We start from the raw sequence: 15,943 nt of genomic DNA on the forward strand, positions 1-15,943 counted from the left end.
AATTTAAATTTTTATAATTTATAGTGTACATTTTAAATAAATTCTCGGATTATGTATAAAATGGAAAAAGTGTTCAGCTGGAAAAGTGTGAATTAATGAGAAGGAAAAGATTTTCTTTTTTAACGCCTCAAACAGAAATCATCTTCTTCTGTGGAAATGAATAAGTAAACAACCACATTTTTAGATATTTCTATGGAAGAATATGTGGGTCAGGTGTAAGAAAAAAGTAAGATTAGCACATATTAATGCCTCTACAAAAACTTTTCCTTTATCTCATTAACACAGAGTGACACTCAGTCTGAAAACTGTTCTGAAGAAGAAGATCCAACTCTGTCGTTGCCACTTGAACTGGAGTCATGAACCAGAAATGTCGATTTTATTTTCAAAATGCTAAATGATATTTAAATGTTTCTCCTCTCATTTTTTCCCCTCATGCCTGAACCTAATACTCGTCCGTAAGAAATCCCATTATTTTCAAATGTTTATGAATGTGTATGAATTTGAGATCTGTGTTCCTGCTGATGCATTGTGGGAAGACTGAGACAGCAGAGAGGAGGGGGAGGAGGCTGACATTTACCAGAGGTTGATAGAAGTCGTTTATATCTGTTGGATTTGTATGTTTTCGTGGGATCTAAACAGTGTCAGAGATGAGCGACTCATCACAGACTAAACATTATCCCTCGCTCCCGCCAGTCGTCTCTGGGCAAGATACGTTTTTTAAAACAGAGGCAGAAAAAACAAACAGACGGAGGACGTGAACGCGCCTCTGAACATTTTAAGGTGAGACGCAGCCGCTTTGAACGTCAGCCAGACTGAAACACAGCCTCAAGACATGTTTGGTGGTGTAGACATAAAAAAAAAAGAGAGTCCTGCCTTTTCTCCTCGCTCCTCTGCTGATGAAAAGTCCTGCAACAACATGACGCAGATTTATATCATCACACGAAAACAGATGAAATACACAATCAATAACTGTATATAAACACGATCAATAACTGTAGATAAAGATAAACAATACTTTCATAATATTCGTATTAAAAAATCGAATTGAAAAAATCAAATTGAAACGCGTTGAAATGTGATTTTCTACATTATATGAACCTTCAGATCATCGCGTGTCTCACCGTCAGTAAAAAGGCGACGGGGAGTTGATGAAGAACCTCTGAGTCTGGGAGGCAGAGAAGGGTGGGGGTGGGGGTGGGGCAGAGGGAGGCAGGCAGGAGGTGTAGGCCCTGCCATTGCCGGTCAGAAACCCCTGAGTGGTGGCAGAGGAGGCCCGGGCGGGAGGAGGAGAGGGGCTGCTTTGAGAATCACTGGAGGATTCACTATGGAAAGACAATTCTGGAAGAGAGGGAGAAGATGACGAGGGTGAGACAGAAAAAAAACTGAGGTTAAAAAAAGTGATGGATAGAAAGAGGAGAAGAAGAACCTGGTGCATTGAATCAAAGGTCACATTTAAATGTTTATGGAAGCAGCTGTAACTCTAACATGTAGTAAATTTTTATCTTGACAAATATCTGAATCTGAGTCTTTGAATCTAACTCTTGAATCTGAGTCTTTCTCCTCACTTTAAGACAGAAAAGTGAGGGAGGGAAACAGTTTTTATTTTGTAGGCTGAGTTCCATCACACGCTGATATTCCGTTCCCTGCGGAGCGGCAAGGGTGATAAAAAATGGATGCCGTGTTCGGCGTCTGATTAAAAGCGTGCACCACGGGGCGGAGTTCCAGAGGCCCAGGCGCTCCCAGCGTCCTCATCACATCTCGTGTCCAAACACAAACTATTTTTCATTGGGTTGTGGTTTGGCTGGTGGCCGGCGTTTCAGACCGCAGGGACACAAACCTGCTTCCTGCGAGACAATTAAGGAAACCACTTTAGCTCAGTCTCATATTAATCATGTTTCTTCGGTCTCTGAGATGACCCACTTTCACTCCTGTTCGGAGGTTTTTATTTCCTCTTCACACTCGTGTGATGACTTCTCTGAGTCCCACTCTAAAATGCACGGATGGTGAATTAACGCTGCACTTAAGCGCCGTCCCCAAGAGAAGCAGGTTCTTAACAATATTTCAGTCGGATGATATTTAGCACGAAAAAGCTGAGAAAGACTCGACAGCTGTGGGTTAGAGGAAATGCATGATGGGAAAGTCTGTGACCTGACAATGGGGGGGTTAAAATCTCTCTCAAACTCAAAACAAAAATGTCTGCATATAACCCCGGCTCAATGCTGCAAAACAGAAGCTCAGAGAAACTGCAGGCTTTCCAGGAAATTCAAAATTATGGAAATCCCTAAGTGGGATGGATTCACTGTGGAGCCCGCTGGGTTCTAACAGCGACGCATGTCCACAGTGCGCCGCGTCGACAACGCAGGAAAATCTCTTCTTCTGTCTTGCTCCTCTGCCAAGTCTCAGCTGGTTAAAACTTTATTCCGTCCCATATTTTTCTCTTCCCGCCATCAAATATTAAAACCTTTTTAATCTCGGCTCATGAAACCACAGCAGCTGCGACGTTGGGATTGAGCGCACACAGTGACGTGCTACAGGTGTGAAGAGGATAAACCTCATGGAAGCAATGTGTTTTTCACGGTTTTACACAATTCCAGGAGAAACCGTCTGAGGATGTGCACCTTCATCTTCATTAACTCCTCTACAGAAGGAGGCCAAATGATTTTTCTTGTTCTGATAGGACCTCAGGCAGAAAGATAAAAAACCTTTTGTCTCCCGTTCATTCAAAATGTAACTTTGGCCACTATCAAATAAATTAAGAGACTTAATTTGTTTAAACATCTGCAAACACTCTGAAATCATTGTGGGTGTTTGCTTTGCTCTCGTCTGTTCTTCTTCACATTTTAGGTTTTAACAATCGTCAAGCTCTCAGAACATATGAGACATGAACTGTCCATCAGAAGAGTGAAGAAGTGTGTGTGTGTGTGTGTGTGTGTGTGTGTGTGTGTGTGTGTGTGTGTGTGTGTGTGTGTGTTGAAGAGTACCCAGGTTCCTCAGTGTGGTCTGTGCAGCTAATTCTTTGGCGTCGTCCAGCAGCACACACAGTTTGTCAGGGATGTAGCTGCTTTGTGTTGCTGGGATCACAACCTGCACACACAGACACATTTAATCTATTGTTTACTTACTTCACATCTTAAATTAATGTTTCTTACTTTTAATTCCTGCTGAGAAAAGTGAAGTGAAAATAAGGAGCAAGACGATGAGTGAAGCTGAAACAAATTAATCTAAACACTAACACGCAGTGAGGTGTCTTGACACTGGAATATCAAACCTTGTGCACGACACTCTGCATTAGTGCACACATACATCTCTGTGTCATCATTCACACCATACGAGGAGCAGTGTTGTACCTTGTAGAGCAGCAGCAGCTGTCCATCCTTTCCCGGGGTGGAGAACAGGTGGTACTCGGGCTGCGACCAGCAGTTGCTGTGGCAGTAGAAGTCGAGGAGGCTGACGGCAGAGCTGATCTGACTCTGCTTCAGCGACAGCAGGCTGGTGGGGGAGAGGGGGGCGCCGGGAAAGACCGGGAACACGCACCTGTCCAGGTCACCTGAAAACACAACAACACAACGAGACGACGACAAACACAGGATTCATTTCAGCGCTCGTTAGGTTTGACACGGTGAGGAACAGAAAGTTTGAAGGTGCAGGAACCTGCCTGAGGTCAAATTACTGATCCAACTCATGCCATCCATCTTTATTCACAGTGTACGGTTGCTATGGTTACAAATAGCATCAACACTACTCCAGAGTTTTACAGACTTGTGGAGATGCTCGCCATCACTGATCAGCTTTATACACAGTCACGGATCATCTTTATACACAGTCCTCACTTTCCTCTGTCCATCTCTCAGTGAATCCCTCCCTCCTTTTCCCCCCCGGACTGACTCACACACTCTCTCTCTCCCTCTCTCGTTGCTGAGGTGACATCTTCCCTCTCATAAACATTTCACAGTCCATTTGCACAGAGTTAACTCTGAAACTTTTCTCATTTTCTGAAATGCCTGCGGGCGTCAGGAAACGGGCAGTATTGCTCCATCGCCAGATTTTTATCACAACTGTGTCAATACAGTGATGGTGCGACGTGCTCGGTGCTGAGAGAAACGACTGAGAACTCACAACGTTTAATTAAACAGGAGGATTCCACAGGCAGGAAAACATGCAGAGCAAATGTTCAATTCATTCTGACCTGAATTTTTTTCTTTGTCACAGGCTGAAACATTTTAGAAAAATAATAAAAGTTTAAAAGTTTGGTCAGTTTTGGCATGAAAGTGTCAGTAAAAGTAAAACTGGAAACTAATTATTTAGAAAGTTTTGGTCCATGGGACTAAATGTCTCCTGGGTTATTTGTCTTATGATTATTATGAAACTATTTTACTGATGTCTCTATGCAGATGATTTGATGCAATTTAAATTTAGATGACTCGGCTGCTGTAAAGGTAAGAAAAGAGTCTTCACCCACACTGACCTCTCTGATGTGATTCTCTTTGGCAACATTATGAGTGAAAATTTAAATAATTACCCATAATGACCCCGTCCTCACCTCCTGCTGTTCCTGGGTATAAGGGATTCACCAGCTGAGGAGGCACGGACGTGCGTCTTGGTGGAGAACACCCATACTCGAGTTCTCCCTTCATCCCCTCATCGTTCCAGTGCAGCTCCCCGTTTCCTTCTCTTGCTCCTCCTCCTCTTGCATTGTTTTCCAGGTCCACTTTGCTGCAGACGCCACTGCCGGCCCCTTGCCTGTTTCTCATCCCCACTGGTTTGGACAGCCTCACCTCCACAGTGGCACCATCGATCTTGGCCCCGTTCATTGAGATCAATGCGGCGATGGTGTCTTCACGGTGGCGGTAGTGCACGAAGGCCTGATTACCGAGCTTCCTGACAAACGCCACTGAGCCCGGTTTGAAGCTAGAGAACTCGTGAAAGAGCGTCTCTTCGGTCGTGCTCAGCATCAGGTTACGAACCTGCAGCAGAGAAACAAGAGCACGATCATCCACTAAATCCTCAGTTTTAAAGTCAGGAAACATGTTTACGGTTTAGCTGCTATCATGGCAGCAAGTCTACAAGTTTTCTTTACACCACAGATATGTGAACATGACGGAGCAGAGGACAGCGTCAGTGTGTCAGTGATGCAGGAAAATGATCGAAGCACATTATGACGGAACCACCGCTGAAGTGTGCGATCGTTTAGGTGTCTCAAAGTTGAGGTTATTTCATCATCCAGTAGATTGACACACACACACACACACACACACACACACACACACACACACACACACACACACACACACACACACACACACACACACACACACACACACACACACACACACACACACACACACAGCTGTGAGCTGCTCTCAGGTTAGTATTTGTTGGCCTCGGTCTTACAGAGTAAAAGCCTGCACAGTAATTGATTCCCTGGAGGCTGAATAGCTCCACTGAGTCGTCTCCTGCTGTTTCACCTCTGATGTGAACAAGGCTGCTGAATATTTCAAAGGCTTCTTCCTAAAACATCGACCTCTGGCTGCAGGAGCCGAGAACACGAGACGCAGGGCCCGACGTTGTATCTGAGACGATCACTAACAGATTCTAAGTTTTTACTCCGTGGGGTGAGGTGGATTTTATTGTGGATTAAAAACTACACAGATTCAACACTGACTGTCTAAAGGGTATAAATTCTCTAAAAAAAGATGATGTGCAGATTTTACGTGCACATGTTCATAAAAGATATAAAATAACTTTTAAACATTTAACGATAGAGACCAGATTAATAAAATATACTCCGGCCACTAGTTGTCACTGCTGCACAGGCATAATAAAATCTCCACACACACACACACACACGTGTACGTACATAGAGGACTTTATAGCGCTGCATCACCTCGTCGGCCACGTCCTTCTCAGGATCGGCCCAGTTCACATGGATGTTGTTACCCCACAGCTTATAGGCTCCTGTAAAACACAAAGTCAGGGCGGGGTCACAACATTTAGTCGTGACGACCTCAAACTCCAGACGTGAATGAGCCGAGATTTTATTTAGGTATTAGAAAACACCAAGAGGACGAAGATGATAAAGAGGAAGGAGGAGGAGGAGGAGGAGGAGAAGAAGAAGAAGAAGAAGAAGAAGAAGAAGAAGAAGAAGAAGAAGAAATAAGAGGAAACATTTTCTGATAATGTCTGTACTTCATCTAAACAATATAGAGATGTCTGTAATGTATTTTCACAAAATGTTTGATTGCTCCATGAGTGAGAAACTGACTAAAAATGCTGCATTCCCCTTGACTGCAATAGGTGACATGATGATAAAGTTCAAAACATTTTCAAAACTTCTGGTATTGACATAAAATTCTGAAATTGTTCACGTTGCATCTACAAAGTGACTTCAGGCTGTCCTCCACAAATGACCCAGCCAGATTATCGATTTATCTGGCTGGGTCATTTGTGGAGGACAGCCTGAAGATGCAGTGAAGTTTAGTGTCAATTCTACAACATTTGTGGAAGGAGAGGAAGAAGAAGAAGAAGAAGAAGAAGAAGAAGAAGAAGAAGAAGAAGAAGAAGAAGAAGATATTTATTTATTTGTCTTCCTCTCTTTTTGAAATAGCTCTCTTCCTCTGGATTGAAGGAGGATTTATCACAGCTGGTTTTAACTTAGTGTGGTGGTCTGCCACCCTCTGCTGGACACAGAGAGGAGCTGCAGGATGAGAGAGTATGTGTCTGTAATAATAATATTAATATTAATACTGACCAGACCGCAGCTTCCTTCGGGCTATGGCTGCTGCTTTGTGAGATTCAAACTCAACAAAGGCAAACCCTCTGTTTCTATTCTCATCAGAGGAACTGGGATACACGATGACGTCCACCACACCTTCCATCACCTGACACAAACACATACACACAGAGTTACATCGTGTGCTGAACAGAGAAGTTGAAGTTATGAGAGATGGTCCCAAAAGGCAAAATTTGTCATCTTGTCGTCTTTATTTGAGTTTTGACATCTGGCTGAGGGCGCTGTTGCTTAGTGTTGCTTTAAATTGTCGTGCAGGTGAACAGGTCGTGTTTACCTCCTTCATCTCCGCCATGATCTCTTCCCTCTTCTTGTCTTTGGGGATGGAGCCGATGAAGAGGCGGCAGTTGTTCAGACTCACGCACACGCCAATGAACTTTCCCGGCTTGATCTCGTGGTTGTCCAGCGTCTGGATGGCCCTCTGTGCTGATTCTCTGCACCACAACCAATATTCACCAAAACTTAATAATCACAGTCAATCATTCGATACCTGCGACCCTGAAACACTCCCTGACTTTTCAAAATAAAAGCAGCAGATTTAAAGTAGTATCAGGCCGATTCTTTGTCAACATCATTATTTATCTGATATACAACACAATCCTGTTGGCGCAGTGTGATGTTGAGTTATGCCTGCGAGTCTGCTCTTTGTTACCTGTTGGCAAACATGACGAAAGCGTAGCCGCGGTTCTGGCCATTGAACTCCAACATGAGTCTGAGCTCGTAGACCTGGCCCACGCTCTCAAACAGAGGCAGCAGCTGGACTTCGTACACGTCCCTGGGAAGCTTCCCCACAAACACCTCGCAGCCCCGCGGGGGGGGCGGCCCCTCCCAACCTGCACAGACACACACACATTTACACACACATGCACACAGTCTAAGCTGAGCACCTTGTCTTTTACAGGAGGATCACAATTACATCTTTGTCGAGAAAGTTTTATTGAAGTCCTAAATTACCCAGAGTTCATAGCTAATAACGCAAACTTGTGAAGCAGATGTTAAACCACCATCAGCAGTTCTTGACCAGAGTTCATGAACTTTTTCACACACGTACCAAGTGGTGGTCCGCCGAACTTCCTCTGCCCGTTCACCTGCATGATTGTGCAGCCGGTCTGCTTCATCAGAGAGAACAGCGCCATCTCCTTAGTGCACGACAGCCCCCACTCTCCTTCGGGGTCTCCCTCCATGTCTCCGTCGGAGTCTCGGTCTTCGTCTGTGCAGCGAACAAAACAACAAACTGTCTCAAGGGGAACTATGAATCCACAAAATAAAAATCTTTCAAGTCGACAACAACTGGAATAAAAATATTACATTTACTTTGTCTGAGTTTTGACTAGAAATTGAATTACTAGTTATTTTAAGTACAAATAAACGGAAATAAACTATAACTATAGACTTAATATTATTGTCTGTAATACTACTAATGAATTATTGGCAATTTCTAAAACATGTAATTACAAAGTGCTTTGAAGGTTTGAACAATAAAGTGTATAAAGATAGAAGGCATGACAGCTCCTCAAAGTGAAGCCTAATCATCTCCACTGCCCCCCTGTGGCTGGCTGCAGTATAGGTCTTAAACTTCCCCTCCTCCATGGTCGCAGATGGGACATGGACTAAATAAATCAAAGTAGACGATAAATTGCTTTTTCTCTCCAACAGCTGTATGATGATAATAATACATTTTATTTATATAGTGGTTGTCAAGGACATTAAAGACACTTTACAAAGGATTAAACATCTGCTTTTATTACACACACTTAACCAATTCAATTCAATTCAATTTAATTTAAAAGTTAATCGAATTTCAGTGAAATTACCCACATGATAAGTTCTATAAGAACATTTATCATTATTAGCTAACTCACTGGCTAATTCAACATGCTAACCCAGCTAATGTTAGCTCTACTGTCTGATGTTAAGCTAACGCTAGGAGCGATTAGCATCATTAGCTACACGAACCTTCCCTTTCTAACCAGCAAGTGCAACAGTTCATTCAGTGCTAACATTAGCACAAACTAGCACATATGCTACTGTTCACTCGGCTAATGTTCGTTAGCCGCAGCTTTAGCTCGAACTTATTCCAATAGTTTTATCGACGTGAACTTTTAAAACTCACCTTTTCTGTCATTCGCCATTTTAGCACAAAACGTTTCTTCTTCTTCGTCACCGGAGTCAAGATTGACGTGAGGATGGAGTGCCTCAATCAGCCAATCAGTGCGAGGCATCTGCCCTGCAGGCGGGACTACAGAGAGTTCCTCTAAAATAAAAGAAATCAAAATTAAATTAAAGAAAGTAAAATTAAGTTGTAAAACAACGCACACTAATAAAACAGATACAACTTAATATAGAAGAACAATATGATAAAGGCAAATTAATTAATAACAATAAAAATAAAAGGACTCAAATACTAAAAACGTTTAATTATATAATAAAATCAATTAAAGAAATTAAAGAAATTAACAATACAAATGTTTCTCAGAGGAAGTTGGCTGGATGCACTATAGGTCATAAACGCTGCCTCCTCCAAGTTAGTAGATGGGACAAGGACCAACCAAAAAAATCATAGTAGACGTTTAAACGTTTCTCAAAGATTTTAGGTAGTTCTTATCACACTGATGTATATATATATATACATACATCATACATACATATATATAAATACACACATGTTTATGTATACACATAAAGACTTTGACTGAGGAGACGTGACTTCTGGTGAAGTAGCGAGAAAATAATTGAGCTGTTGTTGACTTGACTGTGGGGCCCCTGAGGCCCCTGTATGCATACATACATCATACATACCTATAAATATATATATATATATAAATACACACATGTTTATGTATACACATAAAGACAGTGCAGACTGATGCTGTTGAGTCGCAAACCTCAGAACAACACAGAAGTCAGGATTAAAATTATTGAGCAGATTCAGTTGTTTAATTTCTCAATTCAATCTGTTTCACAACAACAACTTTGTTTCAGCTCAGAACGCACGCACGCACGCACGCACACACACACACACACACACACACACACACACACACACACACACACACACACACACACACACACACACACACACACACACACACACACACACACACACACACACACACCACTCTCTCTCTCTCTCTCTTTGAACAGTTTAATTATTTTACTTAAAATTTAATTAAACTGTGAAACTTCTTCAGTTCATCTGTGAAATTAAAACAATTAAATATAAAATGATATATTATTTAATAAAAATGTGTTGATTTACAGATATTTCAGAACGTAAATGTCAACTCTCAATTAAACCAGGTTCCAACTTCTTGTTTCATGTTGTCGACATTTTAGAATAAAAGGTTTTTACAGAAGAAATTTAAGCTTTAAATAAAGTTAATGTTCAGTCAGCAACAAACTGTCGCTATGGTTTGCTTGAGGCGTGCTGCGCATGCTGTTCCCATGCAATACCAGCAGAGGGCAGCAGATACCAAAGTCCATATCTTTTCTATATGAAGGATCTGAAAACTTAAAAAGACCTGATGGAGGAATCTAACAGTTAACAATCTAGAACTCTTAAACTCACCAAAATCAAACACTCCGACAGGTCTACGTTATCTCCGTTTCTTTTATTTACATAAAGACGGTATAAAGTGTTACAGCATTGTAAAAAAAAAACATTCTGTACAGAAGCTTGTGACAACAATAGAAACAATCAGGTCGACAAAGATATTTACAGATATTTACAGAAGAGCTTCAGGGACGGAAGGCAACAGTGTAAAGAAACGTATTATTATTACTGTTGTACTGTTGTGTACAGTCAAGATGGACGCAACTGATTTTGTGTTTTTCTAACTCAATTTCAAGTTGTTAATGTTGAAACACTGCTGAGCCACACACGCTGAATAAAAACCTCAAACCTTGTTATTTCATGTGTAGAAGACTGAGAATGTTCGATATTTCATTTAAAACATGAAAATTTAAGGTGGAATTAATGAACTGAACCAGTGATTATTTGTATATTTGTTCTTGTCAATAAATCTCATGTTAAAACACAAACCACCATCGAGGTTTCCCACGAACAAGAATCAAAACCTGACGTGTAGATTAATCCACTGCTTCAACTAGTCCTCGACATCTCCCACTTCACTGAGGTGGACAAACACGTCGTTATTTTTTACAATATTAACAATACAGAAAAACACCAGACTGATCGTTTAAGAGCTGAAACGAACACGTAGCATAATAAACACTGGTGTCTGATTGGCTGACAGCATCATTCAGTCAAACGACCTTGACTTGTTGCAGCTTTTGACAAAACGAACAAACCTGATTTGACGAATCTGACGGCCAATCAAGACCAAATCTAGCTGTGAAGAATTCTGACATTATCAGGTTTCATCTAGCAGAAAAATATGAAACATTTTCATAAAAACCTGGGGGAAAAAGGAAATTAAAATTTTCCTAAAGTTGATCTTTGGTCCGTTTAACGTCAAAGTTTCAAGTTGGGAAATCCACGAAACTTTAAAACTTTGTAACACTTCAAACTAACTGTTTTTCTTCTTTGTCTTCTTTTATCTATCAGTCCAGTCCTGGTGGCTAATGCTGCTAATGTGAATTGCTAGTTTTGTTCCTCTGCTGTTAATTCTAAGCAAACAGACGTTAAAAAAGTTCATGTGCAGCAGAAACAAAGAGCTACAAGTGGATTTAGCTTCTGTCACCATCGAGTTCTTCACGTGGAGGAGATCGTTTGCAGATGACTCCGTCCTCTCTGTCGGAGGCTGGGCCTGTTTCCTTGGCGACCTGAAGTTTCTAACTGGCCATCCACAGGGTGAAGGGGATGAGGAGGGTGGGCAGGGCCGTGCTGAAGGATATTCCCAAACACACCATGGACAGGAGGCCGAGCAGAGCCGTCAGGAGGACGCTACGCTGGTCCAGGATCAGCAACTTCAGCCACTCACAGAACTGGAGAGAGGAGAAATAAAAGAAATATTATAATTATTTTGAAAAGCACATGCCTGAGAATCATCACGTGTGAATCTTTTCTTGTCAGTTTATATCTCCCAAAGCACTGTGGGAGTTGTAGTTCTAAATTGTAGGTGAAGCAACACACAACATCGCACTGACAACACGTTGCTGAGCTGGTCTCAGGATTCGAACCAGCAGCTTTGATGATTTATTTTGTATTTAAAAGATGAAGATTATAAATCCACACACTTGTTGCTGCAGATAAAAAGAGTGAATGCTTTAAAAATTTAAAAACATTCCATGTGACAGATTTTCATAATTGATTAACTATCCATATTATTTTTATTTATCAAGAAAAAAAACTTGAATGTACTTTTTATAGATTAAAAAATAAAAAATACACGCGATAAACTTTGACTGAGGAGACGTGACTTCTGGTGAAGTAGCGAGAAAACAATTGAGCTGTTGTTGACTTGACTGTGGGGCCCCTGAGGCCCCTGTATGCATACATACATACATATAAATATATATATATAAATACACACATGTTTATGTATACACATAAAGACAGTGCAGACTGATGCTGTTGAGTCACAAACCTCAGAACACCAGAGACGTCAGGATTAAAACTATTGAGCAGATTCAGTTGTTTAATTTCTCAATTCAATCTGTTTCACAACAACAGCTTTGTTTCAGCTCAGAACACACACACATTATAAATCCACACACTTGTTGCTGCAGATAAAAAGAGTGAATGCTTTTCATAATTGATTAACTATCCATATTATTTTATTTATCAAGAAAAAAAACTTGAACGTACTTTTTATAGATTAAAAAATAAAAAATACACGTGATAAACTTTGACTGAGGAGACGTGACCTCTGGTGAAGTAGCGAGAAAACAATTGAGCTGTTGTTGACTTGACTGTGGGGCCCCTGAGGCCCCTGAGGCCCCTGAGGCCCCTGTTAAAGCTCCTGTTGGCCCCTGCCCCCTCCCTGTAATGATCCTGTAGAAGAAGCTGACGGCGGCATGTCGACAGGTCAAATGTTTACGTTCAAAATGACAGGAAGTGAAACTCGATCGGGGGAAAGTCTTTCTGCCGCACTTTAAAAAAAAAAGGCCTGAATGAAACCAGACGCTGAACAGAGGTGGAGCTGATTTAAATCAATAGAACAGAAACTTTTTATTATATTATATATTTAAAAGAATTCTGCAATGTGAATTAGAAAATAAAAAATCTTCTACTGGAACAATATCAACTCGTGCGTGATGAGGTAAATTTATCGAAACACAGCGACAAAGCAAGATGTTAAAGAAAATAAATCTATCGTAAACTGAATATAAGTTAAAAAAAGCTTTTTCAACACTCTCTGAAGTTGTGGTTCTGGTTTTCAAATCAAAATCAATCGCAGCTTAGTATACGTGTTAAAAAAACCTTTGTTATCCTTCCAGTCTTTGAGGATCCTGGAAACTCCGATTCAGGAAATGTCTTCTATAGAAACTTAATGATACATGAGAAACAGAAGCCCTCCTTCATCTTCATCATCATCATGGCTGTCGTCAGGCTGCCGCCACTGCAGCTCATTGGTTCCTGGCAGACGGCACCAGTCTGAATGCAGCTCTTGTTCTCTGGACTTTTCCGAACAGCGACGCACATTTTCCTCTCGTTTAAAAAAAACAGCCTCACAAACTCAAACACCTCAAAGCTGAAGTGAGAGAGACGAAGACGAAGACGAGGCTGGAGTTTCTGTTTTTAACCTTTAACCTCTCAGATCAGATATTTTAGTTTCTACTTCAATAAAACATGTTATAATAAACAACATCAATGCTCCTGAGTTGTTTTAGTTTATACACAGTCGTTTGAGTCCAGTGGTTCTCAACTCGAGGGTCGAGGCCCTTCAAAGGGTCACCAGACACATGTGAGGGGTCGTCATCATGGGAAATACTGGATTTTTACTTTTAATGGAAGAGTCTGTTCTAATAGAACCGTTACTACAACTGGAACCCTAACACACCAGAGCAGAACTACAACTGGAACCACAATGCATCACAACAAAACTACAACTGGAACCACAATACATCACAACAAAACTACAACTGAGCACAACAGAAGTGTAACAGAACACAATGGAACCTACACAGAACCAGGACAGTAACACAACCACATCAGAACCATGATGGAACCACAAGAAGTGAAGTGAACTGATGAGACATTAGAAGTGATGAAGGTGATGAGGGTGATGAAGGAGAAGAAGTGGTGAATTGATAAAGTAATTAAGTGATGAAGGTGATGAAGTTGATGAAGTGAAGTGATGAAGGTGATGAAGTTAATGAAGTGATCAAGTAATTAAGTAATGAAGGTGATGAAATGATGAAGCTGATGAAGTGATGAAGGGAAGAAGGTGATGAAGTGAAGTGATGAAGTGATGAAGGTGATGAAGTGATGAAGGTGATGAAGTGACTCACCTGGTCAGTCTGCAGACTCAGCGCGCTCCCGTAGCGGCAGTGCGTGACGAAGTGCTCGCAGTTGTTCCAGAGGAGGCTGTAGGACAGGGAGCCGAGCATCAGCTCCGCCCGCTGGGCCACCTCCTCCCCGGGCAGCGGGATGCGGAGCACCGCCAGGTCCATGGCGTTCAGCCGGATCACGGCTCCGTACGCGAAATCCTCCACCAAGTCCACGCGCACGGAGGCGCGCTTGGAGAGGACCCCGAGCAGCAGCCGCGTGTTCGTCACCATCTCCTGGATCTGCCGCCGCTCCGCCGTCAGCACCGGCAGGATGTCCGGGATCATGTGCGCCACCCGGTTCTCGCCCAGGTAGATGCCGAAGTGGGTGAAGAGGGTCCGCGGCACCTCCAGCAGGTCTCCCCGCTGGAACCTGTGCGGAGGAGTGGCGGGCTGCGGCGGAGCGTCGTCCCGGTCACAGCGGCCGGAGAGCGGCGGAGGCAGACGGGAGGAGAGCTTGATGTGAGCCAGGAGGAAGAGTCTCTCCAGGAGGAAGGTGAGGGTGTCCAACATGTCTGCACCGGAGAGGAAGATCAAACTGAGGTCCAGAGTCTGTCCTCCTCCTAACTTCTCCTCCTCCTCCTCCTCTTCCTCACACGTCCCTGCAGGAGGACGAGCCCGTGACGTCACACACACACACACACACACACACACACACACACAAACTCTTTGTGATGTTAAAAACCACAGGGCTCGTTCTTCTGCAGCACTTCACTGATGAAGATGAAGATGAAGATGGTGAAGACACAGTGTTTACTTTGGGATTCTCTACATGAACTGTCTAATAAACTGAACCAGTAAAAATAAAGTTTGTCTCCAACACTCAGGGGATTTAGTTTAGCTAAGTTTTCTGCAGAACTGGAGCAGGAAAACGTTCAGTGACGTGATGCGGTGGAGACGGGAGATTCCACTGTATTAATGACTCATGAGCAGATGACTCGTTTCTGTGGTTACGGACCAACGACTGTGAATAAAGATGGACGACGTGTCTCCACTTCCTCCCGAAATGAAGCCAAAATACCTCAAAGACGAACGCTGCCATCTTGTGGTGACGATGACATGACAATTTGGCTTTTTGAAGCATCATCCATCTTTATATGCAGTCAATGATCGGGGTTCAAGCGTCTGAATGTCGCTGGAGGCCACAGCCCCCGAGCATGATGGGTAATTCACTGAGGTCAGTTACTTATTTATCATTCTTCTGCTTTTCACCCTCTGAAGAGAAGGGGACTTTTGGGATTAAGGGAAGCTTATGGAAATACACACACACACACACACACACACACACACACTCCCACACACACACACACTCCCCCCCACACTCCCCCCCACACACACACACACACACACACACACACACACACACACACACACACACACACACACACACACACACACACACACACACACACACACACACACACACACACACACACACACACACACACACACACTCCCTGCTGAGTGATGCTGAATGACTGGTTGGAGGAGATTTGGCAGCTGAATGTGTTGATGTGACCCCGACTGAGCTGCAGTGTAAAGGTGAATGGAGATGAGTGACGGCTGAGTGTGAGTGTGTGTGTGTGTTGTGTGGATTACCCTGCATGGTGTTAATGCTCTCCAGCAGTGTGGGCAGGAGCTGTAAACCAGTATCATCATCATACTACGAACAAAAACTGTATCAGTATCTTTTTCACATGTGAC

The 15,943-nt window shown here is 42.6% G+C and overlaps 2 protein-coding genes across 3 annotated transcripts; both read right to left on the reverse strand.

Moving 5' to 3' along the window:
- Positions 1-687: 687 nt before the first annotated feature.
- Positions 688-9,010, reverse strand: rbm46 (RNA binding motif protein 46). 2 transcript variants are annotated; one of them, XM_034568872.1, is made up of 11 exons: positions 8,901-9,010; positions 7,839-7,997; positions 7,440-7,620; positions 7,065-7,221; positions 6,749-6,878; positions 5,885-5,955; positions 4,541-4,964; positions 3,348-3,547; positions 2,982-3,084; positions 1,121-1,338; positions 688-918 (listed from the first exon to the last, which is right to left on the reverse strand). In XM_034568872.1, the coding sequence occupies exons 1-10, from the start codon at positions 9,007-9,009 to the stop codon at positions 1,124-1,126; spliced, it is 1,749 nt and encodes a 582-aa protein (XP_034424763.1). In that variant the 5' UTR covers position 9,010; the 3' UTR covers positions 688-918; positions 1,121-1,123. The 2 variants fall into 2 exon arrangements, with proteins under 2 accessions (XP_034424763.1, XP_034424762.1); XM_034568871.1 differs by having other exon boundaries at positions 5,858-5,955.
- Positions 9,011-11,061: 2,051 nt separating this feature from the next.
- LOC117751915 (lecithin retinol acyltransferase-like) lies at positions 11,062-14,947 on the reverse strand. The gene is made up of 2 exons (XM_034568965.1): positions 14,204-14,947; positions 11,062-11,734 (listed from the first exon to the last, which is right to left on the reverse strand). Exons 1-2 carry the CDS (start codon positions 14,750-14,752, stop codon positions 11,582-11,584), a joined length of 702 nt encoding a protein of 233 aa, XP_034424856.1. The 5' UTR covers positions 14,753-14,947; the 3' UTR covers positions 11,062-11,581.
- Between the last annotated feature and the right edge of the window lie 996 nt (positions 14,948-15,943).

Source organism: Hippoglossus hippoglossus, chromosome 18 (genome assembly GCF_009819705.1).
Source record: "Hippoglossus hippoglossus isolate fHipHip1 chromosome 18, fHipHip1.pri, whole genome shotgun sequence".
Taxonomy (NCBI): Eukaryota; Metazoa; Chordata; class Actinopteri; order Pleuronectiformes; family Pleuronectidae; genus Hippoglossus; species Hippoglossus hippoglossus.

Bases quoted from the DNA above. Each gene is read 5' to 3' on its own strand.
- rbm46 (XM_034568871.1), bottom strand. From the start codon at position 9,009: ATGCCTCGCACTGATTGGCTGATTGAGGCACTCCATCCTCACGTCAAT. The intron at 7,998-8,900 runs GTGAGTTTTAAA...TTCGCTGCACAG, and splicing joins AATGGCGAATGACAGAAAAG to ACGAAGACCGAGACTCCGAC. The intron at 4,965-5,857 runs GTACGTACACGT...TCTCTGCTGCAG, and splicing joins AGCGCTATAAAGTCCTCTAT to GTTCGTAACCTGATGCTGAG.
- LOC117751915 (XM_034568965.1), bottom strand. From the start codon at position 14,752: ATGTTGGACACCCTCACCTTCCTCCTGGAGAGACTCTTCCTCCTGGCT. The intron at 11,735-14,203 runs GTGAGTCACTTC...TCCTCTCTCCAG, and splicing joins TGAGTCTGCAGACTGACCAG to TTCTGTGAGTGGCTGAAGTT.